The sequence below is a fragment of the Melopsittacus undulatus genome, chromosome Z (assembly GCF_012275295.1).
Source record: "Melopsittacus undulatus isolate bMelUnd1 chromosome Z, bMelUnd1.mat.Z, whole genome shotgun sequence".
In the NCBI taxonomy this organism is placed as follows: domain Eukaryota; kingdom Metazoa; phylum Chordata; class Aves; order Psittaciformes; family Psittaculidae; genus Melopsittacus; species Melopsittacus undulatus.
Genome location: NC_047557.1, coordinates 101729873 through 101756576, shown reverse-complemented (window position 1 = coordinate 101756576; position 26704 = coordinate 101729873). Strand labels below are relative to the sequence as shown.

Sequence of the window (26704 nt, the reverse complement as noted above, 5' to 3'; positions counted from 1 at the left end):
TTTCATGTGATCTTAGACACGTTATATATGGATTGGGTATCAATGCATGTGTTAATAATACATATAGTATTTTTTTTGTAGTATGTGTTACATGTGTATAATACTTGCTATGAAAGCCTTAGGTATAGATTTGTTGCCCTTGTGTCAGATGATGATGAAAAAATGCTTTAGATGCTCTCTATACTTAGGAGCCTCTAATTACATTTCATAGCACAGCTGTTGTTTGGGCTTATACTTAATAAATCTGGAGCTTGAGCGTGGTTATGTGGTATAATGAATGTATTTGCTTTTTCTATTTTGTTACAGAGCTGATAAAATACCCTCCAACTTGTACTCGACATACGTGCAAGCCTGTGGTGCTATGAAAAAGAAAATGTTACAAGGTAAAAAGTAGAACATTTATTTCTGGGTCAGTTTGAAGAAAAGTAAATTTTTCCATTGATGCCCTCCTGAATTGAAAATTTTCAAGAATTTACAGCTGATGAGGCCTTTAATCTGCACATAAATATGTGTATGTTCTTTATGTCTCACTAAGGTATTAAGGAGTTACTCTTGTAATGACTCTCTGCCTATCCTGCTTGGGTGGGATTGTTGAGTTCTGTGCTGTGGCTGCAAACAATGCCTGAGCTTGCTGATTTAAATCTACCTCAGAGACATCTCCATGAATCAGCATTTGCAGCTTGAATGCTCCTCAGCTCTGGCTAGCCCGGGGTGTGAACCTGCTGTGTTGATCCCTTGCGTAATGGCACTGTCTCAACTCATCATGGTCCTCGTTTAAGAATGGATTACTGTACCTGATGGAGCTCTGGGGAAGCAGGAGGGATAGGAATGAATTCTGAAGAAACAGAAGGGGTAGGAACAGAGCCAGTGGGACAGGGATTGCAGCCCATAGTTTACATGTGTTTGGGTGAGAAGGCCCCACTAATTTCAGGTCCCTTCACTGTATCCACATTACTGGTGCAGTGTGTGTCAATGTAATAGGTATTTAATGAGCCCTCTTATCTCTTTCAGCAAGTGGGCGTTTCAGATGCATCTTAAATGGGTGATATCCTCACCACACGTATATAGAAATGGAAAGGTCAGGCTGGTAAGCAGAGTGTGGCCAGTGTGGTGGAGATAAGTGAGCTCTGTATACAGAATCTAATTGAGTCCTTCTTAGGGCACTTGGGACCTTTGAAGCTCTCTGGAGATGCTGGAGAGGCATGACAAAGCAGTCCTGGGCCACCGCAGATGTGCAGCAGCCTGGCTGCTGAGGTTGTCCTAGCAACCGCAGGGATGAAGGATCTGACATGCTGGGTTGGGATCAGCAGGATCCCAGCGGGCAGCCAGGGCTTGGCAAGAGGCCTTGAATTGCCAGTGACCTCTAGTGGTGCTGCATCCTGATCTGCCTGATCTGTGTCCCCTCCCGACCCCTACATCCTAATCCCGTCTGTAGGGCTCTTGCCCAGAGGCTGGATTTAGGGCAGGATGGACTCTTGGTCAGCTCTAAGCCTGTGCTATTCATTAGTGCTCACTCTTGCACCTGAAGGTGACTCAGCAGGCTCCTTGTTACCTTGCAGTGTGTTTATAATGAGTATTAATTTTAACCTTTGTTACTTCTCATGTTCAGTCCTGAGTTATTTCTGGCCCATGTACAAGATGCCTCTCCTGCCTAACCAACTGCATGGGTGGTTTCTGGGGCTGTGCTGTGGCAGCTTGTTGCTGGTGGCACTCTCTTTCTAGTGGTAAAAGGAATTTCCTTTTAATTCTTCTTTTAAACAAAAACCAGAGCAGAGGAACATGCAGCATCTGGAGATGTTGCATGGAAGAGATGCTGATGATGTAGTATTCACAATGGCTCTGAATTTTGAGACTGGTTCCAGTTGTTTGAGGACAGCAAATGTTTCTGTGAGGGGCAGAGCACTAAAGCAAGTAGGGAAAAACTTTGAAAGGAGAACTCTTTTATCTCTTGCCTTTAAGAACTAATTTCCTTTCTGCAACTAGGCGTAAACTCATAAATGATTAATCAAATAGCACATTTTGAATGTGAAACCAAAGCTGTTTATATGGCAGATTGACAGTTTGGGGATCTGTTGTACCTTATAAAAAAGTAGTTACTGTTTTCATAGAAAATATATGCAGAGGTTGCTGAATGCATTTTATGAGCTGATAGAATGCACAAAGGTGAGTGTAATATGTTGTATTTTGCTCTTGCTTATCTAGATGGGTCTCAAGCAGGGACCAGCCATTCCAAAGAGCCTGTGGAGCAGCTGAAGGCTGACCTGGCTGAACTAAGAGTGCTGATTGTGGAGCAGGCTAAGCAGGAAGGTATGTAGGAAGGCAAGTTACAACTACCAATAACTGACTGTTAAAAGCTGCATTAATAAAATGTGGCTAATGATAGCCAAAGCAATAGCAGTAATTACTTGCCATTGGCACCTGAAGATGGTAATCTTTCAGATCTGTGTAATCCTGCCAGCTATGAATATATCCATTTATCTCTTTATCTATGTATACTAATGTCTGATCTGTTTCCATGCTTGAGTTCAGAACTTCAGATCTCTGTGGTGATACTTGGTACCAAAAGTACTTGATACCACACTGATCTTTGTTAAGGCAGGCAGCCCTGTTCCTGGATCTCGCCTGATGACCTGGGCCCCCTTTTGAAGGCTGTTTGCTTTCTGGTGTGAAAAACTATTCTCAATGTGTATCAGTAATAGTACTGGGGAAAAAATAGCACTGCCTTCTAAAATAAAGGCAATGATCACTGTGTCCCATTTAAACTTTTTATCCTCATTAAAGCTTTTAGTAGCATACTCAATTAGAGTATATATTTCACTTGTTCTTCTTCCTGCTATGTGGAATTGTAAATCTTTTATGCTTTCTGTCCTGGTTCTCCTCTCCTCCCATTAACCTTCCTGCAGATGTGCTAGCACAGATTGCAGTGGTTTCCGATAGACTGGCAAGAGTCTTTTGTCACAGCAGTGATGAGAGTGAAGCTGCTGCTTTGCATTCTCCAATCCAAATTGACATTTCTGCTCCCAGGCTGGAGGCCTGCCATCAGAGTGTGAGTACAGCCTTTGTTGGGGTGACAAATGAGGGGCTGGGTGGGTAAAAATGCATCTGGGTCTACTGTGTGAAAGGCTGCTTTGTCTGTGGAGAACAGGAAGTGCATTTCTCCTTTTGTCTACCTTGTCCTGCCCTGCACAGACTGTTCATATCTTTTTGCCTTCTGGATGTTGTTGGATGACTGGTGGCAAGATCTGGAGACAGATCTGTCAGAGCAGTCCTGTAATGGGCTAGGCTTTCCCTACTACGCTTGTCTCTCTTGTGTGCTGGGATCGCTCCTGAGCTGTTACTGGCTTAATTCTCCATCTCTTAGTGCCAGTGGATCTGTACAACTTCTAGCACATTTCATTAACTGATTTGTTTTCTTGTTTTAATGTTGGGAAACATACACTGCAGAAAACGAGATCTAGATATCCAACCCAACAAGTAGGAATTAGCAATGTGGTTCTAATTCCAGGTTGTTGATCTTCTGCTGACATCATTCTGCCAAAACCTAATCGCTGCTTCCTACTTTAATGCTCCTGACAGGTAAGATGCAGATAAAAAGAGTAGAGAAAACAGCACTGGTTAGTGCACTAGAATTCCAAAACTTGTCCAGGGGTAAGGAGAGACTCCTGCTTGTTCATACTCACTGTGCAGGCTGGCAGTTGCAGGCTGCTTTATTCTGAGGCTCTGTAATCTAAGAACTAATGTGCTTTGATATATATGTGTAAATAGAACATATTTCCCCTTTTTTCTTACTGATCCCTTCAGAAAAAGGTGGCCTTTGGCTCTGCATTTTGCTCTGTGACAATGTATAAAAACTCTCTATTAACCTTATGTGTTCAGGTTGGTGTTTTCAGCTCAGTGGTGGAGGATGGGGAATAAAGCAAATTCCTTTGGTCCAGGAATCACTTGCAAGCTGAATCTAGAGATCAGGGGTGGTGAATACTTGTCTTCTGACAGTGAGCACTGATGCATCTTTGAGGTGTCTTTTTGGCAGGTTCACCCTTCATTCCTAATGCCGTATGTAATACGAAATGCGTGAGGCATAAAGCCTAACACTGCAGGCACAGGAAGAGCATGGTACATCTTCTCTTTACCTCCCATCCCCTCTTCCCCATGGAAGTGACTCAGTTTGATTCTGGCATGTATGAGGAGGGAGAGGCAGCACTCCACTGCCTCTGGATGGACTCTGTTAATAGCTACCTCTTTCCTGATGCAACAGAAGTTGTAAACATTGTGGTCTGGTCAACATTTCAGTGGAAAATGGCTTTGTTGGGAAACAACAATATGCTGACAAGCTGCCTGCAAGCCCCTCTGGAGTTCAGCGTGCTGTGGCGACTGGTGCATCTTTCTCTCATTCAGCTTGTTTTGACCTAGAGCAAATCAATCTGTATCAAAAACCTGTACTGAAAAGTAGCTGTGATAAGTAAGGGCATCCCAGGAAGTTGTTTCTAAACCCAACTCCCTATCCCATCTCCTCTGAGGATGTGCTGGATTTTGTCAGCTGGGTGGGAAAGTCCCTTCCCCTGTTTTGCAACAGGACCTTGCCATACTAATTCTGTTTCCTCTTGCTTTTGATCCCATTTATTGCTCTGCCTCTGTTTACCTTGTGCTCTGTGTGGAAAAAAAAGCTGACTGTGCCCCAGGCAGCTTCCGCCTTTCCTTGTTATCTCAGAACACCTATTTGACTATATTAGGCACTGGAGTTGTTCATGTCTTTGTAGGGGTCCTCTGCTTAGATACTCCAAAAGTGACACTTCTTTGAACCCTTAGATGGAATGATAATTATCCTGTATTTACAAGCACAGCTCAGGTTCACTGTGTTTAAGCATTTTTAAATACCTCTTCCTGTGCTGGGGATAAAAAGCAGCAGTAAAATGAGCATGTGGGTTTTCCCTTCTGCAGGCAGGGACCATGTCTCTCCTTGTTTGTGAAGATGATGTGTGGACACAGGAATCTCTTACCTTCGCTTCTGGGCAGGCTCTGCCAGCTTATTTATCATCAGGTTAGTTTTCCATTCAAGAATAATATGGTTATAGTGTGCTAAAGGCTATCCTACCTCCATTTCCTGTGCTGTGGGGCATGTACCTGTCTGGACTACACCCTGGAGGGACTTCACTAGTGTTCAAACTCCCACAAAACCTTCATTTTGGTCCAGTGGCATGAACTTGCTCTCGGAAGTGTGCACGGAATGTTCTTCTGCAGAAATAGATAGGTTAGAAGGTTAATGCATTCTGAGATACATTTTAACAGCAGCTAAAATAAGTAAGTATACGAACAAGCTGAAAGAAAACTAGTAGAACGCTTGGTTCCTGAGCTTCCACACTGAATAACATAGTTGTACACCCCTTTTAAAAATACCCCAAATCTGGGGTGGAGCCGTGTGTGGCTTCTCAAGAACTGTTGGTTTAATTTCCTTTACCCCATGATATTGCAGAGGTCAGACTAAAAGCATGGTAAAATGTCATAGAAGCTAAAAGCCTTGACAATCTCCAGTTCTGCTGGGCTGAATTTACAGCTAGTTCTTGAAGTTACTGTGTCACAGAAACGTCCAAATTTTGCTGCAGGTTGACCTAAGCTGCACAATTTCAAGGAAGGAAGAACATGTTTGATGTAACTGGTGCCTCTTGTCTGCTAAATTGATACTGCTGCACTAATAAGTCAATGAGCAGGAGTAAATGTTCTGCTACTTCATTAATTATGATTTTTTTTTTCCCCTGAGAAAGGTGGTTTTGTTACAAACTAAATATATGTCTCTCCAGTTCTTTACTTATGTTTGGCTTGCAGGGTCCTTCCCTGAATAATGCTCATATTTTAGGACTAGCAGCTTTTGTGGTCCACTTAAGTGAATCCAGAGCTCTCATTCCTGAAGTGCAAGTCAATTTTGGGATTTCTCAGCCTGTTCCTGCAAAGCTCCTTTCCCTTGCTGAGTTCTGGAACTGCTTGTTAGAGTGCAGGACGGAAGAATCGTTTGCCTTCTGCATGAGGTGAGGTCGTGCCTCCACCATGTGTCCTTACTTCCCTGGCGTGGGTTTGCCACATGAGGGATGCTTGAGACAAGCAAATAAGTTAAAAGCTTTTTTAATACTCTTTATTTTGACTTTGGACTTTGAGTGGGAAAAGGTACGATTGAACCAAACAGATAATGGAGTTTGTTCTTTCTCTCAGGTTTTGCACTGCAGCAGTATCTTACTTTATGTGCAAGTTTTCATCCTGCTCTCATGAGGATTTATGTGCCTTACTTCCTCCTACCCTTGTTAAAAAGGTAAAAGGAAAAATGTTTTACTTATGAGAATGATCAGTCTCAGTTCAATTTCCTGCTGCAGACTCCTCTACAGCTCTTGCAGGGGGGTTGGATTAGATGACCTTTTGAGGTCCCTTCCAACCCTTGGGATTGTGTGCTTCTGTGATTCTAACTCATACAGAGAAAACTATATAAAAATGCATCTTGGTATCCTCCCATCTTACCATTTTGTGTATTTGCTTGTTTGGCAATGTCACACAGACAGAGGTTGCCTTTTTTTTGATGGAAATGTGCAGGGGTCTGTGCCTTTGTTTTATGGAAATGTGCAGGGGTCTGTGCCTTTGTTTTAGCTGCAGTACATTGTGCCACGGCTGAGCTTGGAAGCTCGGGGAATCCTGTGCAAAGAGGCAAAAACTGACCCACTCTGGAATTCCCTGTCACATCCCTCTCTGAACTACAGAAGAGCCAGCCTCTGCTTATGGAAACAAGCACGCTTTCAAGAGCTCCTGAAGGAAAAAGCATTCCAGGTATAAGTATTTTCCATGACTTCACACTGTAATTCTCATTTTTCAGGTCTGCCCTTTGCAGTTTACTTATTAGTGATAAAAAGCTGCTTGTAAAAACTTAATGTGCCTAAAAGTTGGTCTTACCACTGAAGATGTCACATGCTCAGTGTTATTTGTAAGTTTTGATGGTGATGGTAAGGTAGAAATAGAAAATTTGACTCAAGTTTTTCGCCCTGCTTACTGTGAGAGCAGAAAGCTTCACAAATTATACTGTATATAGTGAGAAAATGGTCACGAGGTGTAGAGAAGAGACCTGTCCATAGTCTCAGCTTCCTGCTGTGTACTGCCTATGAAGTGATGATGAGTCAAATAACAGAAAATACTTGGGTTTTTTTGGTACTTTGTCTAAATGTCAATGTTCTTCTGAACCACCTGTGTTTCTCTGATTGTTTGGCTCTGCCTTGCTGAGAAGCAGGTTTAAATCACAGCTACTCGCTTTATACCACCCTTGGACAGGATTTCTTTTTTTAACCTGGTCCACATAAAACCAGTTTGTCTTTGTGCAGAGGAGTTTGTCATGTTACTAGAATGACTCCTTGTGCTTGGCTAGCTTGATGTATGCAGCTAAAATAGCTTTGCATTAAAACCTTTGATGCTTGTACCAGTCTGTCTGACTATGGTGCTTTGTTCATTTTGGCATTTATTTCTAATAACATGGGTTCATTCTGGTATCTAGATTTTGACATGATGAGCATGTTCGGAAATGTCAGAGGGGTGGGTGGGTGTGGGGGTGTGTGAGATGTTTTATAGGCTTGCTTTCGGCAAGTTTTAATGCCAGTGGGGTTTTAGTTTAGATTTCTTGCAAGGGAAACAGTGCAAAAACTTTTAGTTGATGTTTCCTGTCTCATCTCTTTTAACCTGTGCAGGATTGTGTCTGAGGGTGGGGGAAGGTGGGTTTTATTTTGGGAAGAAGGTGGCTGTTCTGCACAAGTTGCCTTGCTGGTCTGCCCTTTTACCTCACTCATTGCTTTTCCCAGTTATCTTTCAGAGAGTGGCTGCTATTGGAGCTGGACGTGTGCTCTGAAAAGGATATTCTGTCTGCTTCAGAAAGGTAAGTGCAGAGGGGCTCTGTTGAAAAGGGAATAGCTCAAGAGGCTTTCCCACCAATACAAGGAAAAGTACTGAAGATCAGGAAGTAAATAAACCAGCTGTTGTGGGTCAGAAATGCCTGTTGACCACTGTGGTTTGTCCAGAGTTGCAGCAATGCTAGAATGAGGCATGTTTAACTGAGGAAGCTTACCAAGATAAGCTCTGGCCTACACATGCAGTCCTTCCAAATGACTTTTCACAAAACCTCCCTGTTTCCAGAAGCAAGAGGTGACTGACATCAGTACATGTGTTGAGTGGATGACTTTTCTATCTGTACTTGTATGGGTGCTTTTATCTGTCATTCCACTTGCTGTGTGATCTTCCTTTTACATCAAGGAAAGACCATTAAAATCTGATCTGTGATAAGATTTTCTATCTTCTCCTTTTCAATACTGCAGGCATGATTTCCATTATTGGGCCATTTATCAGTGGTATCTTCCTGCACCTTCTGCTTCTGGTGGCTGTGATGGAGACCTGGAGAAGGCATGTGGCATTATTATCAATACCATTCTGGATTCCTCACAAAGGTATTCTGCATCATGACTGGCATTTCTGCAGAAGCAATGGTTCTGCTAATGACCATGCAAGCCAGGAGCTGTGAGCTTGTGCCTTACATGGGGCTGTGGAAACAATTCTCTTCTCACAGATCTGGTTGGGAGTGAAAGCTGGGAGGTGGCCCTGCAGGACTCGCCAGTCTTTGCATAAGAATCTTGTTTTGGGTGACAGAGTCCCTAGTCTGACTTTATGCTGAATTTGTATTCAGGTTGTTTGGCCAGGCAAGCACCAGTGCCCCTGAGGAAGTGGCTGAAGCTGGAAAATGAGAGAGGTTTAGAGGAGAGTTGCTGTCTCACATACAGCTTGTTTAAGAAACATTAATGTTACAGCTTTCTGTTCATCTGAAGCCATTTAACTTTATTTGAATGGTGTTATCCTGCTGGACTAACAGGGTTAGTTACCTGGTGTGTCTGTTAATTTCAGGTTGGACCTGGGTACCTGCAGCCGGTCAAAGACAGCTCTCAATCCTGATATCTTCTGCAAGCTGCAGGTGATTTCAGACTCCATGTATCTATACATTCAGTCCTTGATTTTTGACCCATCAATGATACCTCAGTGTACACAAAGCTGACATTCAGTTCTCTGCATCAGCAGTAGCATGGAAACTGAGGGGGGGGAGATTCTTCTTATTGATCTCTTTGTCTGACTTCAGTGAAACAATGAGAGCCTGAATGCAGTCGAGTGTATGGTCATGGAAACACCGATGTTTGTTTATTTATTTTCTTTACCCCATCTCCCTGTTCAGGAGCTGGTGCTGGAGCTGGGGTGTAGGCAGAGGTTGCTTTCTGACCGCAGCAAGCACTTCCTGTTGGAGATTCTCCAAGAAAGACTGAAAGACAGAAAACCTGGCTCTGCTTTGGGTGAGCAGTTATGGAGGCAGCAGGAGCTGCTGCTGCACAGAAGGTAAATGCAGATCTGAACAGCTGGGAATACCTTGAACAAAACTGCTGTTCAAAGCAATTCTAGTGCAGTTGGGTAGTCCCTCCTCTGATTCCACTGCAAGTCAGGAGAACACTATTGTCATGGTAACAATTGTGCAAGAGGTACTTATTCCCTGGTACCCATTTGAATTAACTGTGTCTTGCTGACTTAGGCTTTAGCTGGCTCTGCCAGTAGCTTGAATTTCAAAGACCCACATGCCTTCATGGACAACATTTACAGCCATTCTTCATGCAACCATTTATAACTGCTGTTAAATTACTCTATTTGTTACTGTCAGCTAGGTCTGCATTTCCATTTTTGAGTCACTGCTGGTATCTTTGGAAGTTATGTTTATATCATGGAAATGCAGAGGGGATTCTTGGCTATGGGAAAAATACCTCGTGCAGTTTCTGTCTGTGTTTTTGAGATCTCTCACATTTAACATCTCTCAAACTTCCCTTGGTATCGAAGACGTGTTCTGAGAGCATGGAGTCTGATTCTCTTCTTCATGGTAATCTCAGTTTTGTTTTTCCCTGTGTAAGGATCCTGGTGGGGCTCCCTGCATCCACCCTGATCATAACATGTCAGAAAGGAAAGAAAACAGTGTTGGACTGTGAAGACTTTTTCCGTTTTGTAAACTCAGAGCTGGTATGTGTCATTAGCCAAACAGTAATTTCTTGTTGGTAAATGCTCTGGATTAAGACCTTAAACTTGGTTTTAGGACAGGAGTTAAAATGCAGTTAAACATGGAACAACCTTAGCTTAGATCTTAGGGACATTCAACTCATTGAGCTCAAGACTTCACACCCCCTGGCTCTGCAGAGTTCCTCTCAGCACTTTGCTGTAGGATGATGACTTTTGGGTTTGTTCATTTGGAATTGTGGTGGCATTTTACACTATGGAGAAAGAATCCTTGGGAAATGGTGTAGGCAAATCTCGGGTGGAGCCAGCCAGCAGAGTGGTAGTCGGAGCTAGGAGCACTGAGTCCAGAAGCAGAACCACCAGTGGGTGATCACAGAGTAGCCTAGTTATGGCTTGGCCAGTTCTTGAGTGATAGGAGTGTTCTTTCCAGTTGTGCTGTTCATGACAGTGTATGTCTGTGGTGTGCACACGCATGCAGCAGGGGATACTGTCTTTTGTGTCAACTGTCAAATGTTTCCCTAGTGTACATAACACAGGAGGATAAGCAGATCTCTACAGCTTCCTGGGAGATAGCTGACCTGTGGGTCCCCCAAGGCACTGTTTTGTGGTCTGAGGATAGCTCTCCTTTCTGTTCATTCATCCTGACTGGTCTCTTCAACCCCTGTTGCACTGTCATGTCAGCCACAGCCAAAAACCTCTGTTCTTTCCAAGACTTAATCAAACTGCTTCTGCCATTCATGACTGGTGAGCAGGGCTGTCTGATTTGCTCCCTGGTGCTGGACTGTAAAGCACCACCTAGTCAGTGGTGTTGCTTTATGTAGAAATGAAATTACTACAGTCTGAACTGATGCTCAGGATCTCACAGGATGATTTTGTGCTGAGTCCTGTTGGGCCAGACACCCAAAATATTCAAAGAAAATCGTAATTCAAAAGGGATGGAATGATTTTTTTTCTCCTCTCCCCACAGAAGAACGTCTGTTCCAGAGGGTATGCACTCTCCTATGACATCACTTCTCACTTCTTCAGGGTAACTGCTGCTTTTGTCATTCTGTTCCAGTATCCCTGCTAATCAGAGTAGTTTCTTCACCAGATACCAGACTATGACATTCTTGGCAATGAGATGTCCTATTTATACTCTTGTTTTGAGAATCATTGTTGTAAATTCCAAAAAGAAAAGCAGTAATCCAGGAAAATGCAGAGAAGTAATAGAAGACTGTAATGGTAGAGGTTAATTCTAATACAACACACCAAAGCTGATGGGGGGAGGATAAATTATTGGTAACACATTTCTTTTGCTGGGCCATGCTGACCCCTACAGTTACCTTTGATTAGTTTGCACTCAGCTTGGTGAGATAATACTTCAAAGCAGCACAGACATACGTGTGTAGTGATCATGTAATTTATCCCCTTCCAGGGCCTGCTTAATGCCAGCTTGGGCTGCAGTAAATTTGCAGAAGCAATCAATGATGTTCTAACAGCGTGTCAAACTGACTGTCCCATTGTGCTTTTGTCTGCAGCGGTAACTGTTCTTATTTCATTGCTAGATAAGTACCAGTTCAGAGCACTTGCCTTAAACTTCGTTTAATGCAAACTGTGAAGTCCATGTGGAGAAATTCTTAATGCCCTTGGGAAACTGTGGAGTGTTTTTGTACCTTTGTATCTCTGATGCCAGCTTTGGGCATTCAGCCTTGTTTTTGGAGCATCACTGTATAAGAGGAACAGAGGCTGTTTAAGAGATGTTGGGAAACTTGTCTGGGTTTCAGATATACTATGAAGGTGGCTGATTGTTATGTGCCAAGCAACCAAAAAGTCCATAAAGCACAGATTATTCACTGTGAGGGTGCTGAGGCGCTGGCACAGGGTGCCCAGAGAAGCTGTGGCTGCCCCATCCCTGGCAGTGCTCAAGGCCAGGTTGGACACAGGCTTGGAGCAGCTGCTCCGGTGGAAGGGGTCGCTGCCCGTGGCAGGGGTTGGAGCTGGAGGAGATTTAAGATCTTTTCTAACCCAAACCATTCTAGGATTCTATGACTGGTCCTACTGCAGGAGGTTCAGAGCACCATGGTATGATGGTCACATATGACCCTCTTCACATTTCCAAGATGTGAAACTCCTTGTGCTTCTTATGTGTGAATGTATGGTTTGGACTCTTTCAATAAGGGAAAGGCATGGCTGAGGTAGCATGTATACCTAATTGCAGACAACTATTGAGTACACCATCACTGACCCTGCTGGTTTGTCTTCCTAGCTTTGGTGGCCGAAGCTGGAGCCAGTACTTTGCTCTCAGTGGAAAAGACTCTTTGGAGTTCCACTTGCAGAAGAACTGGAAAGACTGAGGGAATTGAAGTCCTCAGCTACCAGGTGTGTATGAGGAAGTGAGTGTGGATCTGCAGCAGGAGAACCTGCTCTCTGAGGTATGGGCACCCAGGAGGCCTGTTCTCTGAGCCAGGCTGGGTTTCAGCCGGCTGTATGAGATGCTAATGTGGACTGAGGCTTGTAGGATAGCTATATACAGATTCCTTTGTAGAGTTTAAACTCAAATTTGGTCATTATAATTATTTAGTCTGGCCTTCTGTGTAATATGGGTTAGAGTGTTTTACCATAAGGAAAAGAATCTTTTTAGAGGAGACTGGAAGGGAGAGTCCTTTTTAGAGAAACACTGGAAATAGCCCTTAGCACAGTGTTGAGTCATTTGCTTAAGCTGCCGCACCCTTTGCTCCCTGATTTGGGGAATCTCTGGTCTCCTGAAGCTACCCACTGCTTCTCTGCTGTATGCTTCCTTCTTTAGCTGTTGTGCTGTCTGTTCAGCAGACTGATACTTGTTTTCCAAAAGCTGGGAATTCAGTATAAGAATCTCCTTGTAGGTTATTGCAAGTGACAATCGCTTGTGTAGTAGAGTGTACAGTTAATGACCTGTCCAACCTCTGATAAGATAATCAGATGTGCTTCCTCCTGCTTCGGGGCTTTTATTGTTTTTAATTGTCTCTTATGTAGCATCCAACTGCAGGGGAAATAAGTTAGAAGAATTTTGGGCCACAAACTTACACCTCTGCCCAAGCCCCTGATTTCCTCCTCCTTCAAAGCTGATTTCCCCCCTGCCTTGTTTTCTTCCCAACTCATGACATGCTGGTTTTGTTTCCTAGCTTCCTTTCTTCAGGACTGGCCTTCCCTCCCTCTGAGCCTCCTTGGATTTCAGCTGCCTTCCTCCATTGTGCTGTTCAGCAGCAATCACCACGTGGACAAGACAGAGAGGCACTGAAGAGGCTGGGGACTGACACACAACAGGCAAGATTCGGCACATTTTAAGTGCCTGCTGCTCCCAGCACATGAATACTAGAAGTAGAATGTCTTTAGCTGAGAAATGGTTGTTCTGAGATACTGCTTGTGCCCCATAAACCCTGTTGTGAAATCTTGCTGATGGCTAGTTGATAAAGCGAAGCTGTAAATTAACAGTTGCTAAATACTTATCCTAGAGGCAAAGCTGTTGCAGACTTTAACTTTTAACTCATCATTGACTCCTTTGTGAAGCCAGGGAGCACTAATAAGCAGCTGCTTTAAAAGCTGAAGCTGGATAGAGTGCTGCAGGGACTGAGACCTCAATCCATGGCATGCCAGGATCACCTCTCCCTCTGACAAAGGAGCAGTCACTGTGGATTTTAGCTCAGGCAACTTGGCTGGAAGATTAAGGAGATGCAGAAAGTCTGTGAGATAGGAATGCACATGTTTCAAGGGCTCTCAAAAGACACACTGGGAATCCCAGGAGAGATTTCTGGAGGCTTTTCCCAAGTCTGTTCCAGGAAATGCCTCTCCACGCTCCGTGCCCTCCATGCATGGGAATTATCTGGGCTGCTGCCCTGCAGTGCTGTCTGCTGATCTTCCAGGGGATAGCTGGGACCAGAGCTCCATTTGCAAGTGTCACTACTAGGATATTCACAGGCAAACACTGTTGAAGCAGAACCTGTGTCTTACTATTTACTCTCCAGTTTATTGCTTGGGGCAGCAGTGAGGGTAGCAGTTCCTCTTGGTATGGGATCGACTCCTCTACTGTTTATACTGGCTGAGAGCCAAAAGCTGCCAGTCAGAAACTGGTGTCACTGAATTGATGTGAGCATTTGGTACGTGTGGAATAACAGCAGCTTCACCTCAAAAACCTGCCTTGAGAGAGGAGGATGCCAGGAAGAGCGAGAACAGTGGGGGTCCCAGTGGCTGGCTGGTGTTCAGGCCCCAGCTCACACCCTCAGCTGCTGCTCTGGTGCCTGTGGGACTGCACAGATCTCTGTGTTGGGGACTTGGTTCCATACACAGTACTGGTGTTGGGTGCTGCATCCCTTCAGGTGGCAGCTTTAAGGGGCAAATCTCTGTCAGAAATAGGAGTGTTGTGGGATTAGCCACCTTTTTGGGGCTGAGACACTTTGGTTAAATCCAAAGAACCCACCTATTCCACATGTGCCTCTCCTTGATTGTTTGACTTATCCATGTGCAGCAGTCTGTGCCTCTGTAAAGCTCTCAGCTGAAGGGAAAGGTCTCTCACTGCCATGTTTCCTGCCCTGACCACTATGAATGTGCAGACAGACCTGCTGTGCATGGAAAGTGCTGTCTGGCTTGGCCCTCTCTTTTCTCAGACATAGATAAGAAAGGAGGGTTAGCTTTACAACTGGATTAGCAGCATAAATAGAGAAGTTACTTTAACTTTCTAGGATCACAGAGCCACTGCATCCTTTGATTTATGCAGTAGGGATCCAGAAAAGCAATAACCAGTGTATGTCAGGCCAGGATTACGATGCACTTGCATCTGCTGGTGGCATGCTGGCTGTGGACCAACACTAGGTCTCCTCCAGGTTTATGTCTGTCACAGCTTACTCACTTTTCACTGGGAGAAGTTGTCATCTGTTGTCTGACTTTGAGAACAGTGAACTGGGTGTAATACACCCTTAGAAACAACAAACAATGTCAGGCTGTCGTCTCCTAACACACTGTCTTCACCTGGGAGGAGCAGCAATGCATCCAGGTCCATCCTGGGAACATACTCAGTGAAGTGTTATTTCCCAATGGGAAGGTGTGTGTTCTGAGTCACCACCAAGGATACAACTAACAGGCAGTCTCTTTTCCTTGCAGCTTCTTGTTTCTCTACTGTTCTTCTCACTCATGGATCTCATCTCAGCAAAAATAGCACCAAAGGTAAATTCAACCCTGAGGGAATTCTCATGGCACTAAATGTGTCTGATCTTCTTGGTTTGCTGCCTAAAAATGCTTTGCACCAGTACTGTGGAGGCTGGTAGCTTGTTCTGCAAGAAGGAAGGGATCAGTGACATCCCAGACAGGGCCTGCTGAAAGCCTTCTGTTCCAACCAGATTAAACCTGTATTTCCCTTTAACTGACCTTATCTTCCCTTTCACTACAGTAGCTTTTATTTCTCTTCCTGAATGACTTACTATTTTCAGTTCCCTGTCCAGACTTTACACCTCCCAGGTAGTGCAGGAACCTCCTATCTGTCTTCTCTTTTCTGTAGCATTTCACTTTTGTTAGATGATGTTTTTCCTAAGGCTGGAATGTACACGGTGTTCACAGGAGAAAGGGTCACTAGCAAGGGGGAACTTCAGTTTCCAAATGATTTAACACTATTAGATGGAGTAAAAATGACAGGTTGCTTCCAGCAGCTGCCTGCCCTAAGTACCCTCCTGCCTGTGAATGCCCATTCCTGTCCTTTTGCTGTCTTCACAGCTTTGAAGTGCAGCCATTTGTGTAGTCATCTACAGACTGGATAAGGGAACAGATTCCAGAGAAACATAATCAGTTGGTCTCATACTCTGCCTTTGGGAGAGTCTGGAGAAAGAGTAATTGAGGAAAGAAACATCTGGGAGGTTATTCCAAGTAGAATCATTAATGCAAAATAAAACCCCAACCCCACAATCCCAAGACATGCTGTCACCAGAAAGGTTAGAGGGAGCAGGGTGGGTTGGTGCAGGACATGCAGTAGCTCCATGCTGAGCACCACTGAGAAGCACGCTGGGGATGAGCCAGTTGCTCATCAATGCTGCTTCCCCTCCTCCACAAATCATGCTCAACTGAGCCGTGTGGTAGCCTTGTTTGGTGATGAAGGCACTGTGCTGCTTTGGTGCCTGATCACCCAGGGGAATCCAGGCTGCCAGGCGAGGGGAAAGATGTGGGCTAAATTCCTAATGGTCCTTTAATGGAACTCTTAATGTATGCAATTTGTTGTGAGCGGTTCCTTTGGTGCATCTAAAGCCAAACTAGACCTGTCCTTCCTGATGTCCAGGAAGGAGTGGATTTTCAGATGTCTCTGGAATGGTCCCTGGAGATCCTGAAGTGCCTGGAAGAGAGGGGTGCATCCTGGCCACTGCTCTTCCATTCAGAGAAAGGTGAGTCCTGCTGCCAAGGGGTGGGGAGGTGAGGTTCAGAGCTGCATGGGCACATCCTGTCTCTGATCAGTGAGTGTACAAAGGTGGGTCTTTGTTAGCAGCACAAAAAGATACTTGCTTCAGTAACAGCTGAGAACATCCTGCTAATACCCTCAGTCTGGTGACATAGCTGATGATCAGAAGTTAACTGAAACTCAGTATTGTTCCTTCTGGTAGAGAAAGCCTCTGTGGGGACAGCTTCCTTCTCACTGGCCACTAGTGTTTATTGTGGCCTGGAAGGAAACTGTGCTGCCCCTGTGCTGCTATAGCAGCATGCAAAGTGGCATGAGGATCATGAAAGATGCTTAGTGCTTCTCTTTTGTCCACTGCAGGTGCTGGGCAGTACTGTGTCCTGCGCAGTGCAGCCTCAGACCATCACATCAGGCTCCTGCCTCTTGCATTCTACAGGTAATGTCCTGCTGGGCTCAGAAGGTGTTTGTGAGGGGGGATGTGGCTGGTGGTTTCTCTCATAGGGGTAACTACTACTGGCCTGTAGGTGAGCTGAGCTCTTACCTTAGCTGTGTGGGAGGAAGTACCTGATCTCTGCAGGATTCGTATATAAGGAGCCCCTTATCTTTTGCTGCAAGTTCCTCTTCAGCTTTGTGATCTGAACAGGAGTGTCCCTGTCTGCCTTCCTGCTCTGGCAGTGGGGTGGCCCTGCACACAGTGGGACTTGTAAACCAGAGCAAAAGCACTGGCTGTGTTTGCTCTGTGTGTCTGTTATGGAACCAGTGCTAACCAGACCTGCTGTGTGACCTCTAGCCTCACCCCAGGCTTTCACCAGGAGCTGCTCACTCGGGAACAGACCTTCCTCTATGTGGCACTCGATTTCTACATCCAGCTGCTTCAGCTCTTTGTGGAAGGGAAGGACCTGCCCCAGCCTGATCAAGGGGGCCAGAGCTCAGACCCCACAGAGCATGTGAGTGAAGCTCAGTCCCTTTATTTGTCTTGAAAAAGAGAACCCTGAATCCTACTCTGATCCCTTCCCCTGCCACTTGCAGCATCCCCCTTGTTCCCACTTTCCTGTACAAGGCCAAGGGAGCTTGTGCAGCTGCTTTAGCAGGCAGGCAGCTTGCTCAGGCCTTGGGAATGAGAAAAGCTGATGCCCTGCTGCTGCCCAAAACTGCCTTGTACAGGAGCTCAGGGTGGCTGTATTGATCTGCTTAACTTGTGAACAGCCCCTTGGTGTGGCATACTGATTCCCCTTCATTTCTGAAGGCAGGGGCTGAGAACTCACAGTGACATTGTGCTTGGCTCTGACTGGTGGTGTCTCTTCCCTATGTTCTCCAGGGGGATCTCTTGGAGGTGATCTCCACAGCCCGGCGGTTCCTGCTTGGTGCGATCCCACACTGCCCTGCTGAAAGCTTTGGGAACATACAACCGGTGTGTTGAGATTCCCCTCTCCTTCCCTGCTTTTCTTGGGTGCTGATGTTCTGGTGCCGCCTACTGAGCCTGTGACAACACGGTTTCTGTAACTCATTTGGGAGCAGTGGAGGACACCTGCTGCTCAACCACTGCTATAGCCTTGTCCTCCCTATCCCAGGCTGCAGGCTTCATAGAATCATAGAATAGTTAGGGTTGGAAAGGACCTTAACATCATCCAGTTCCAACCCCCTGCCATGGGCAGGGACACCTCACACTAAACCATCTCACCCAAGGCTTCGTCCAGCCTGGTCTTGAACACTGACAGGGATGGAGCATTCACAACCTCCCTGGGCAACCCATTCCAGTACCTCAGCACCCTCACAGTAAAGAGCTTCCTCCTTATATCCAGTTGAAACCTCTGCTGTTTAAGTTTGAACCCGTTATCCCTTGTCCTATCACTACAGTCCCTAATGAAGAGTCCATCCCCAGCATCCCTATAGCCCCCTTCAGACACTGGAAGCTGCTCTGAGGTCTCCATGCAGCTTCTCTTCTCCAGGCTGAACAGCCCCAACTTTCTCAGCCTGTCTTCATACAGGAGGTGCTCCAGCCCCTGATCATCCTCGTGGCCTCCTCTGGACTTGTTCCAACAGTTCCATGTCCTTTTTATGTTGAGGACATCAGAACTGCACACAATGCTCCAGGTGAGGTCTCACGAGAGCAGAGCAGAGGGGCAGGATCACCTCCTTTGACCTGCTGGTCACGCTCCTTTTGATGCAGCCCAGGATACGGTTGCTTTCTGGGCTGTGAGCACACACTGCAGCTCATGTTCATTTTCTCATTGACCAACACCCCCAAGTCCTTCTCCTTGGGCTGCTCTGAATCTCTTCTCTGCCCAACCTGTAGCTGTGCCTGGGATTGCTGTGACCCAGGTGTAGGACCTTGCACTTGGCATGGTTAAACTTCATGAGGTTGGCATCAGCCCACCTCACAAGTGTGTCAAGGTCCCTCTGGATGGCATTCCTTCCCTCCAGCGGATCAACAGAACCACACAGCTTGGTGTCATCTTCCTCAGCAACATTAAATGCTGCCCTTCTGCAGTGTCACTTTCACTGCTTAATGCTTGGTCTTGGGGGAAACATCAAGCGCAGCAAGGGGGCAGGCATTGAAGTTCCCCACAAGTCATCCAGGAAACCTTTTTACTTCTGTGAGTCAGCAACAGCTTCTCTCTTCTGCCTGCACTTGTGAGAAGCAGCAAGATTTGTTGCTTTGAGGAACATGAGTGGGTCTAATGCTATTCACCCTCCCCAGCTACTGGCCACCTGTGAAGAATTTGACCAAGAGCTGGGAGCCACCCTCTTGCACATCTTGAGACCCACTGCAGCCATGGAGCTGGATGAAGAACTGGTCCTGTTCTGAGACAGGCAAGGTGCCACCTTCCTCACTACTGCTCTTCCTTTCAGATTACTTTGTAAATAATTTATTACAAGCATAACCATGAAGCTTTTGTTACAATAAAAAGTAGGTTACAAATTTCAGTTTAGACTTGCTTTGGGAATATTTGTTTTTTAATCCAGAACAAAAATGTCTGCTTAAAATTCACTGTCCTAGGTACTCCTAGAGCCACACATGGGCACTTCAGTACAGGCAGCAGCAGCTCCTGCAGGCAGGGAACAGTTGTGGCAAACTGCTTCTACAACTGTGTGCGTGGGGAGGAAGGGGGACCACGAAGGGGTGCTGCTGAACATCCAATCCCCTGGGGTTAGACAGACTCTTAGTACAACACTGCTGAATCAGACGTGAGCATGGAGGATCACAGCATAAAAACAAGCTTTTTCTGAGCAAGCTGAAGCTAATTCCACCGAGTTCTTTGGGAGACTAAACTGTAGATTAAAAATCTCTGCTCTGCCATATGGTTTCTACAGGACTGGACTGGGAAAGCTTCCCTGAGCCCCTCAGGTGGGCTCCTGCTCTGCAGTCACTTCTGGCTTTACCACTTGGCTTTCCGAAGTCCCTGAAGTATTTAGGAGGATGGGCTCTGGCTCCAGTGGCTTGGCTTTGTCCTGAATCTGGATGAGAGGGTGCACCATGGACATGTGGACATTCAGGTTATGTGCCTTCTCGAAGCGCTTCCCACACTGGTCACAGGCAAACTCCAGCTCTGTCTCAGCTTTGTGTTTGGTCATGTGGTACTTGAGTGATGCTCGCTGCCTGCACTGGAAGCCACAGATCTCACATCTGCAAGGCAAAGCAGGGGCTCAGCACCGAGCCTGAAGCTGTCATACTGAACAAGCCCACAAGACAACCACAACCTCACAGTGTCTCCTACACCCACCCCAATCACCCAATGCAATTCTCTCCTCAGCCCTGCAGCTCGCTGGTGGCAGCTGAGCCCTCCCCTGCTGAACTCAGAACAGCAACAGCATCACAAGGAGATGTAATATGTGCTCAGCAACAGGAACATTTAAACAGGATGAACATTTAAAGCGATTCAGCCAGGATGCTGCCAGCTACAGGCAGGGTTTGTGTCACAGAATCACTCTGGGCTAAGCTCAGTGACTGTGAGGGCTCAGCAGAACTTCACTACCCTTCTCAGCTATGAACACAGGGTTGGTGTGCACTTACTGAAGGGGCTTTGCTCCCGAGTGCCGCATCTGATGGACCGAGAGGTGTTTGCGTTGCTTAAAGGTCTGCCCACATTCATCACAGATATAATTACGTACCTCTGCAATGGAGAACAGGAGAGAGAATCGATTCTGTTTAGTTCCTACTATGGGAAAAGCACACGTGCAGCTGCCCACACTCACTGCTGGAGCCTGAATTCCTCCCCCTGCCTCACATCCCCCACACGATGCCTTGTTCCAGGTTTACAGGCAGTTCTACACCCCACACAGCGCCCTGCCACAGCACCTACAAGCCTTGTGCAATCGAGTGTTGGGTGTCTGTGATGCTGTTGCTGGCTGGGATGTACCTGTATGTATGAGCTTCACATGGCGCTGTAGGTACCGGTCGATCATGAACACCTTGTTGCAGCCTGGATGAGGACAGGGCCTCTCCCGCACCTCCTCATGGTGCTCTTTGATATGCTTCTGTGAAGGAAGGACAAAGCTTCTAAGCACTGGTTGCATTTTCCCCAGCCAAAAGCTTGAATCTCTCACAAACCATCTTGGCAGGCTCGTGCATTGGCACTGCTTCACTGAGAAACCAGACACTTGGACCCAAATCCACCCCTGGCAGCAGGGGCTGTAATGGAACACAGCAGAACTTGGGCTGAGCTTGTGGCAGAATTCCAGACCAGGAAAAACATCCCTATTATGTTTGGGAGCACAGAAAAAAGCTTCTTTCAGCAGACTGCTTATAGTGCTCATAGAGAGACAGTGAACTAAACCTGCTGGGGACGCTCTCCTCATGTGGAGGTGGCTTTGCAGTACTGAAAGCATCAGTTTTGGGACAGAAGCAAACCCTGACTCACCTTCATGCCATCGGCCCCCCTGTAGACAGCCGTGCATCCCTGGTAAGGACACTTGTAGATGGTCGGCAGCTCCTCCCTGTGAAGCAGAGCCCTGCCATCAGCCAGCGTGCTGAGTGGGGCACTGCCCAGCCACCCAACTCCTTATTACCTCTCACACTTGATCTTTTTTTTCCAGCCTGGCTTAGGTCCTGGCTTCTTCCTTATTTTGGGCTCTTCTGCCTTCTTTACTTCTTTGCTGTCACTTTTCTTGCTAGAAACCCTCCAAGAAGGAACAAGGACAATGGTTTAATGCTTCATTTTTAGTTCTCCCACTTAATTGTCCCTGAGTGTCAGCGCTGGTATGTCAGCTATGCCTGATGCTTGCCCTGGCAAAGCAGGAACATGTGCATGCTGTGGTAATCAGTGCCAGGCCTGGAGCTGAGGGATGAGCTTGGACCCAATGGGGAGCTCATGGAACACAGGGACTGGGCATGACTGTGGCCTCCAGGCTAAACTTGCAAGGAACAGAGGCCACAGAGGAATGCAGTGGCATGGGCTGAGCCAAGTCCATTGCAGAGCACACACCAGCCCTCCTGTTCACCCACCACAAGCCCCTTACTTCTTCTCAGGGTAGGGCTCAAAGGAGTCATCTGAAGACTGCACGTTTCTCTTCTCATTTTCATCATCACTCAAGAAATCCCTGAGAGAAAGAAGATTCCCTTTACCCACACAGCACCAGCAGCATGAGTTCCCCATTCCCAGCACATCCATCTCCCCCACGGCACAGCAGCCAAGGCTCCACGTGTCCTCCTCCCCCATAAGCTCCCCAAGCAAATACAGCACCCGTGCACACAGCAAATTCAGGTTCTTTTAGGACTAGATCTCTGTAACAATAATTGAACCTCTGTCAGGAGAACAAAATCAGCTCTTACTGAAAGATCTATTATTGTTGAAGGATGTTGCCACCACTTTCTGTACTGGAAAAGTAATTTTCTAGAGCAAAATGCAATATAATTGTGGGGTACAGGTTAAGCTGCAGGTCATTCTGTGTTTCCTCATGCACAGCAACCACATAGGTTCTGGTTTTACTTTTTCCTCCTTTTAAGTCCTAAGCCATACAAGAAGCAATTAATTCTGAAGCCAGGAAACAGGCAATAAGTTATTGTGGCAGTTTTAATGTGGCAGCTGATGGGGTCATCTGACAAGCTGAAATAAATGTGCATTAGGCCATACTTCAGACTCAGTTCTGTTATTTACAGCCCTCACTTTAAATGCCAGCATTTGAAGGATTCAGCCAACTCTTTGATCATACAGACTGCTGAGCTGTCAGTGTCCCTCCCACCTCCCATTTAGTCACTCTTCAACTGCCAACCCCTTGCACCAACTGCTCTTCTGGAGCCCCAGCATGAAGGGGAATTGCTCTGAGAGGCTGGAGCAGCACAACCCAGGCCTGAACAAGCCCCCACATGGTTCCTTCCCCTGGGCAGGGAATGAAACAGGACCAGGTTTGCTGGAAGCAGCCAGCACAGAGAGCACATATGTGTGCAAACCACACACACCACTATGCAAACCCCAGCAGCATGAGCTCCATCCCCACCACTCCGTGCCTCCAACACCGGTTCCAGGGGCCTTGAGGGCCAGGTCACTGGTGGAGACAGAGCTCTCTGAGGTGGGTTTGTCATACTCGCAAAGAAGACATTTAGGCTGTGTTAAACCCACTCTTCTCTCACCCCTCAGAAAGGTCACTGAACTCGTCTTTTACCCGCTCATCCGACGTTGCAGACAGAACCTGCTTCCCACTCAACTGTCCTAGGGAATGAAGGAGAACATGGTGTGTTACAAGGAAAAGCAGGAAAACCAAGGCAAAGGAGGTAACTGCCAGGAAGGAACCAGCTCCGGGTTCACTTAGCATGGCCCACACCAAACAAAGTTAATGATTATTTAAGCCCAACTCCATGTCTCGTGTGCTCAGGGACAAGAGAGCCTTTACCCTGCAGTTCCCCTGAGCATCTTTCAGTTTCCCTTATGACTCATCCCACAATGTGTCCTGTCCCAGCTTCCATTCCCCTTCCCAGCAGTGGCTGTCAGAGCTGAACGCAGCCTGACTCCTGTAACTCAGAATCAGTGTTAATTCCTCTCTTCTGCACGTGGTGCTGTGGGCAGTTCAGCAGTAACTCAGCCCATGAGCCCAGCAGCTTTCCTTTATGGAGAGAAGGAGCTCCTGCTGTTCAGCATCACCTGCAGTGGGCCAGGAAGCCTCTCCTTGCCCACAGAAGGATGGGGTTTGGATTGAGCAGAAGGGAACATCTGGCACACAGGGTGCTGGAGAACCAGTGACTGCTCTGCACCAAGCAGTGCCCAAGGAGAGGGCCAGCCCCTGGGCCAGCTCTGTGGTTCCTCATCCTTCCCCAGAGCCCTGGGGGGAGATCAGAAGGCAAACCCCTTACCTGTGGCACTGCTCACTGGCGACACAGGCTGCGGCAGGGCTGTCTCTTGCAAGGGCACCGTGCTGTCCGGCTGTGAGTGAGATGAATCCCTGTTCTGCAGCGGCTCATTCTTTACGTTCAGTGTCAGTGATGTGGTCCCTTTGTTTGCAGGCTCCTGGCAAGGAGTTGTCCTTACTGGAGCATGCTGAGGTTCGGGAGCAGGAACAGCCTCGGCATTGTCTGCCCCTGCCCCGTTGTCAGTTAGATGCTGTGCCGTGCTCTTGTTCCACTCCTGTTTGACAGACAGGGCACTGTCGACCAGCACCGTGCTACAGTCCGAATCGGTGTCCATGACGTAGTCGTGGCCATTGCCACATCCCCAGACGGCGCGGATGATGCCGCAGTACTCGGAGGACAGCACGCTCTGCAGGCTGGGTGCTGATGGGCAGCTCCCGGCGTGCCGGTGTGCCCACGACACCAGGCTGTGTAGGCACTGTGGGCTGGACGTGATCAGGTCAACTGCCAGGGGAGAGGTGGCACACGCATGGTCAGACAGGACAGCAGGGACAGCCACCCGTGGGGAGGGACAGTGTTCACAAAGGAGGGGACAGGGCAGTTGGGAGACCTCCTAAAGATGGTCTGGGGCTGCCCCAGTGGCTGCTGATAGTGTTAATTATACAGCAGAAAGTGTATTACTGTTTGTCCCCCGTGTCTGACAGTGGTGGGGACAGACACTGCCATTCAAACCCTCTCTGCCCGCTCTTCATGCCACTGTCTCACGCTTTGTGGTGTGAGACTGTGACTGTGCAGCTCAGATTGAGGAGCTCCTTGACTCTCAAAACCTGAGCCCTGTGCTGATGGCATCACAGAGGGGAAAGGAAAAGGAGGGGAAAAAGAAAGGGAGGAAAAGGGAGAAGGAGTGTGGGGGGGAAGGGAGGAAGAAAGTTGGAGGGAAAGTGAGAAAGGAAGGGGAAGAAAAACAGAGGAAGGAAGGGGAAAAAAGGGCAAAAGGAAGGGGAAAAAAGGGCAAAAGGAAGGGGGAAAAAGGGCAAAAGGAAGGGGAAAAAATGGCAAAAGGAAGGGGAAAAAAGGGCAAAAGGAAGGGGAAAAAGGGGCAGGGAGGCAGGCACTCACCCAGGCAGGAGGCAGCTCCTTCTGTGCCTGGCTGGGCCTGAGCCACACCGCTCCTGTAAAACCCAGAACACCCCAGTGAGCTCCCAGCAGTTACAGGACCTGGCATTGACATGTGGCCACTTCCTGCTCCCAGGACGCAATAAACACAACGTACTTTCCTTTGGACTTGGGGTGTCCTGTGGGGGACACGTTCACTCGCTGGATGAAGGTCCTGAGGATGCTGCGGCACTTGTAGAACTGGGCATGGCACTTCTTGCAGACGAACTGCGGCAGCGCCGGATCCTGCCGCACTGCCACCCCAACCAGCCGCTGGAAGTCGGTGAAGAAGACCTGGTCCACACGGCGCTGCTTCTCCGAGGTCTCCCCCATCACCGGCACCTTCCCAAAGGCATTGCGCAGGCTCCGGGATGAGAACTTGCCGTGGCACAGGCGGCAGTACCCGGTGCTCAGGGCTCGGGTGATTCCTGATGGAGAAGGGGTGGATACAGACCTTGAGTGCCTGTTGCAGGGGTACCCCTGACAGCTACAGCCCCACGGTGCTGGTGTGCAGGAGTACATTCCCCTTCCCTTAATCCAGGCTACCTCTGGAGCCCAACATGGAATCAAGGCACCTTCCCTGTGACCGTTCCTTGCTGACCAGGGCATTGCTGACCCCAAACCAGCCCCTGCCTTTCCTCATTCCCCTATGGAGGAACCTCCTCCGGTGCAGCATCCCCGGGGCTCGCTCCCGCAGGTCTGTGCTTTGCCAGCATCAACCCTCGGCTTAAGCAGACCTTCTCCCCACAGGGTGTTTATCCCTAACGTATTTATAGCCGTTGGTGGCAGCGTTCAGCCACAGGTGCCGGTGGTGCCTTACAGTGGGCAGGGAGCTGGTGTTTGAACTCAAACAGGGGAAGTTCAGGTTGGATCTAAGGCAGAAGCTGTTCCCTGTGAGGGTGCTGAGGCGCTGGCACAGGGTGCCCATAGGAGCTGTGGCTGCCCCATCCCTAGCAGTGCTCAAGGCCAGGTTGGACACAGGGGCTTGGAGCAGCTGCTCCAGTGGAAGGGGTCCCTGCCTGTGGCAGGGGTTGGAGCTGGAGGAGCTTTAAGGTCCCTTCAACCCACCCATGCTGTGATCCCGTTATCCCGGTCAGGCAGCCCCGCAGCTCCCGGCTCCCTGCCCATGCAGCCCCCGCCCGCCCCGGGCACTGCTGCTGTCCGAGCACGGCTCCATCCCAGGCACCTCCGGGGCCGGATGAGGACCCCGGTACAGCCCCACAGGAACCGGTCCCGGTCCCGCTGCACCCGCGGCTCCTCAGGAGCTCAGCTCCGAACCCCTCCGTGCTCGGGCTGCTCCCGCAGCAGCGGCCCCGGTTCGGCTCCGGGCTGCCCCGAACCACGGCGGCACCGGAGGGCAGCGCTCACCGCACCCGCTACCGGCACCCGTTACCGGCACCCCCCGGCTCCCGTTACCGGCGCCCGTTACCCGCACCCATTACCGGCTCCCGTTACCGGCACCCGTTACCGGCACCCGTTACCGACACCATTTACCATCACCCGTTACAGGCACCCGTTACCGGCACCCGTTACCCGCACCCGTTACCATCACCCGTTACCATCACCCATTACCATCACCCATTACCGGCACCCTCCGTCCCCCGGTGCCCCTCCGGCCGGGCCTCACCTGCCTGCGGGTCCCCTCCGATCTCCGCAGTGGGTTCCTCTGTCCTCGGCACCACCGCAGTCCCCGTGTCCTCCGTCCCCGGTCTCCGCCGGTGCTCGGGGGGCTCCGCGGCCGCCAGGAACCGGCCCCGCCGATCGCGCTTCATCCCGTCCTCCGCCGCGGGCCCGGCGCGCCCCGCCCGCCGCAGCGCCCCCTGCCGGCC

General features: G+C 48.2%; 2 protein-coding genes across 3 annotated transcripts in view; one reads left to right on the top strand and one right to left on the bottom strand.

The window, feature by feature from the left end:
• FANCA (FA complementation group A) overlaps positions 1 to 19371 on the top strand; it is a 38070-nt gene extending 18699 nt beyond the window's left edge. The window contains exons 21-43 of the mRNA XM_034072593.1: positions 307 to 383; positions 2203 to 2307; positions 2904 to 3046; positions 3506 to 3576; positions 4939 to 5038; positions 5821 to 6020; positions 6202 to 6298; positions 6628 to 6804; positions 7821 to 7894; positions 8331 to 8459; positions 8911 to 8977; positions 9233 to 9390; positions 9951 to 10056; positions 11018 to 11077; positions 11465 to 11569; positions 12296 to 12408; positions 13191 to 13332; positions 15163 to 15225; positions 16325 to 16447; positions 16810 to 16874; positions 17229 to 17385; positions 17757 to 17849; positions 19140 to 19371. Coding sequence (XP_033928484.1) covers positions 307 to 383; positions 2203 to 2307; positions 2904 to 3046; positions 3506 to 3576; positions 4939 to 5038; positions 5821 to 6020; positions 6202 to 6298; positions 6628 to 6804; positions 7821 to 7894; positions 8331 to 8459; positions 8911 to 8977; positions 9233 to 9390; positions 9951 to 10056; positions 11018 to 11077; positions 11465 to 11569; positions 12296 to 12408; positions 13191 to 13332; positions 15163 to 15225; positions 16325 to 16447; positions 16810 to 16874; positions 17229 to 17385; positions 17757 to 17849; positions 19140 to 19247 — 2533 coding nt within the window. The 3' untranslated portion in view covers positions 19248 to 19371. The remainder of the gene's footprint in view (positions 1 to 306; positions 384 to 2202; positions 2308 to 2903; positions 3047 to 3505; positions 3577 to 4938; positions 5039 to 5820; positions 6021 to 6201; positions 6299 to 6627; positions 6805 to 7820; positions 7895 to 8330; positions 8460 to 8910; positions 8978 to 9232; positions 9391 to 9950; positions 10057 to 11017; positions 11078 to 11464; positions 11570 to 12295; positions 12409 to 13190; positions 13333 to 15162; positions 15226 to 16324; positions 16448 to 16809; positions 16875 to 17228; positions 17386 to 17756; positions 17850 to 19139) is intronic.
• Positions 19289 to 26666, bottom strand: ZNF276 (zinc finger protein 276). Of its 2 annotated transcripts, none has more exons than XM_034072591.1 (11): positions 26503 to 26666; positions 24994 to 25303; positions 24840 to 24892; positions 23727 to 24224; positions 23010 to 23088; positions 21899 to 21979; positions 21449 to 21559; positions 21301 to 21391; positions 20800 to 20917; positions 20454 to 20553; positions 19289 to 20066 (listed from the first exon to the last, which is right to left on the bottom strand). In XM_034072591.1, exons 1-11 carry the CDS (start codon positions 26645 to 26647, stop codon positions 19784 to 19786), a joined length of 1869 nt encoding a protein of 622 aa, XP_033928482.1. In that variant the 5' UTR covers positions 26648 to 26666; the 3' UTR covers positions 19289 to 19783. The 2 variants fall into 2 exon arrangements, with proteins under 2 accessions (XP_033928482.1, XP_033928483.1); XM_034072592.1 differs by having other exon boundaries at positions 19290 to 20066; positions 21301 to 21376.
• Between the last annotated feature and the right edge of the window lie 38 nt (positions 26667 to 26704).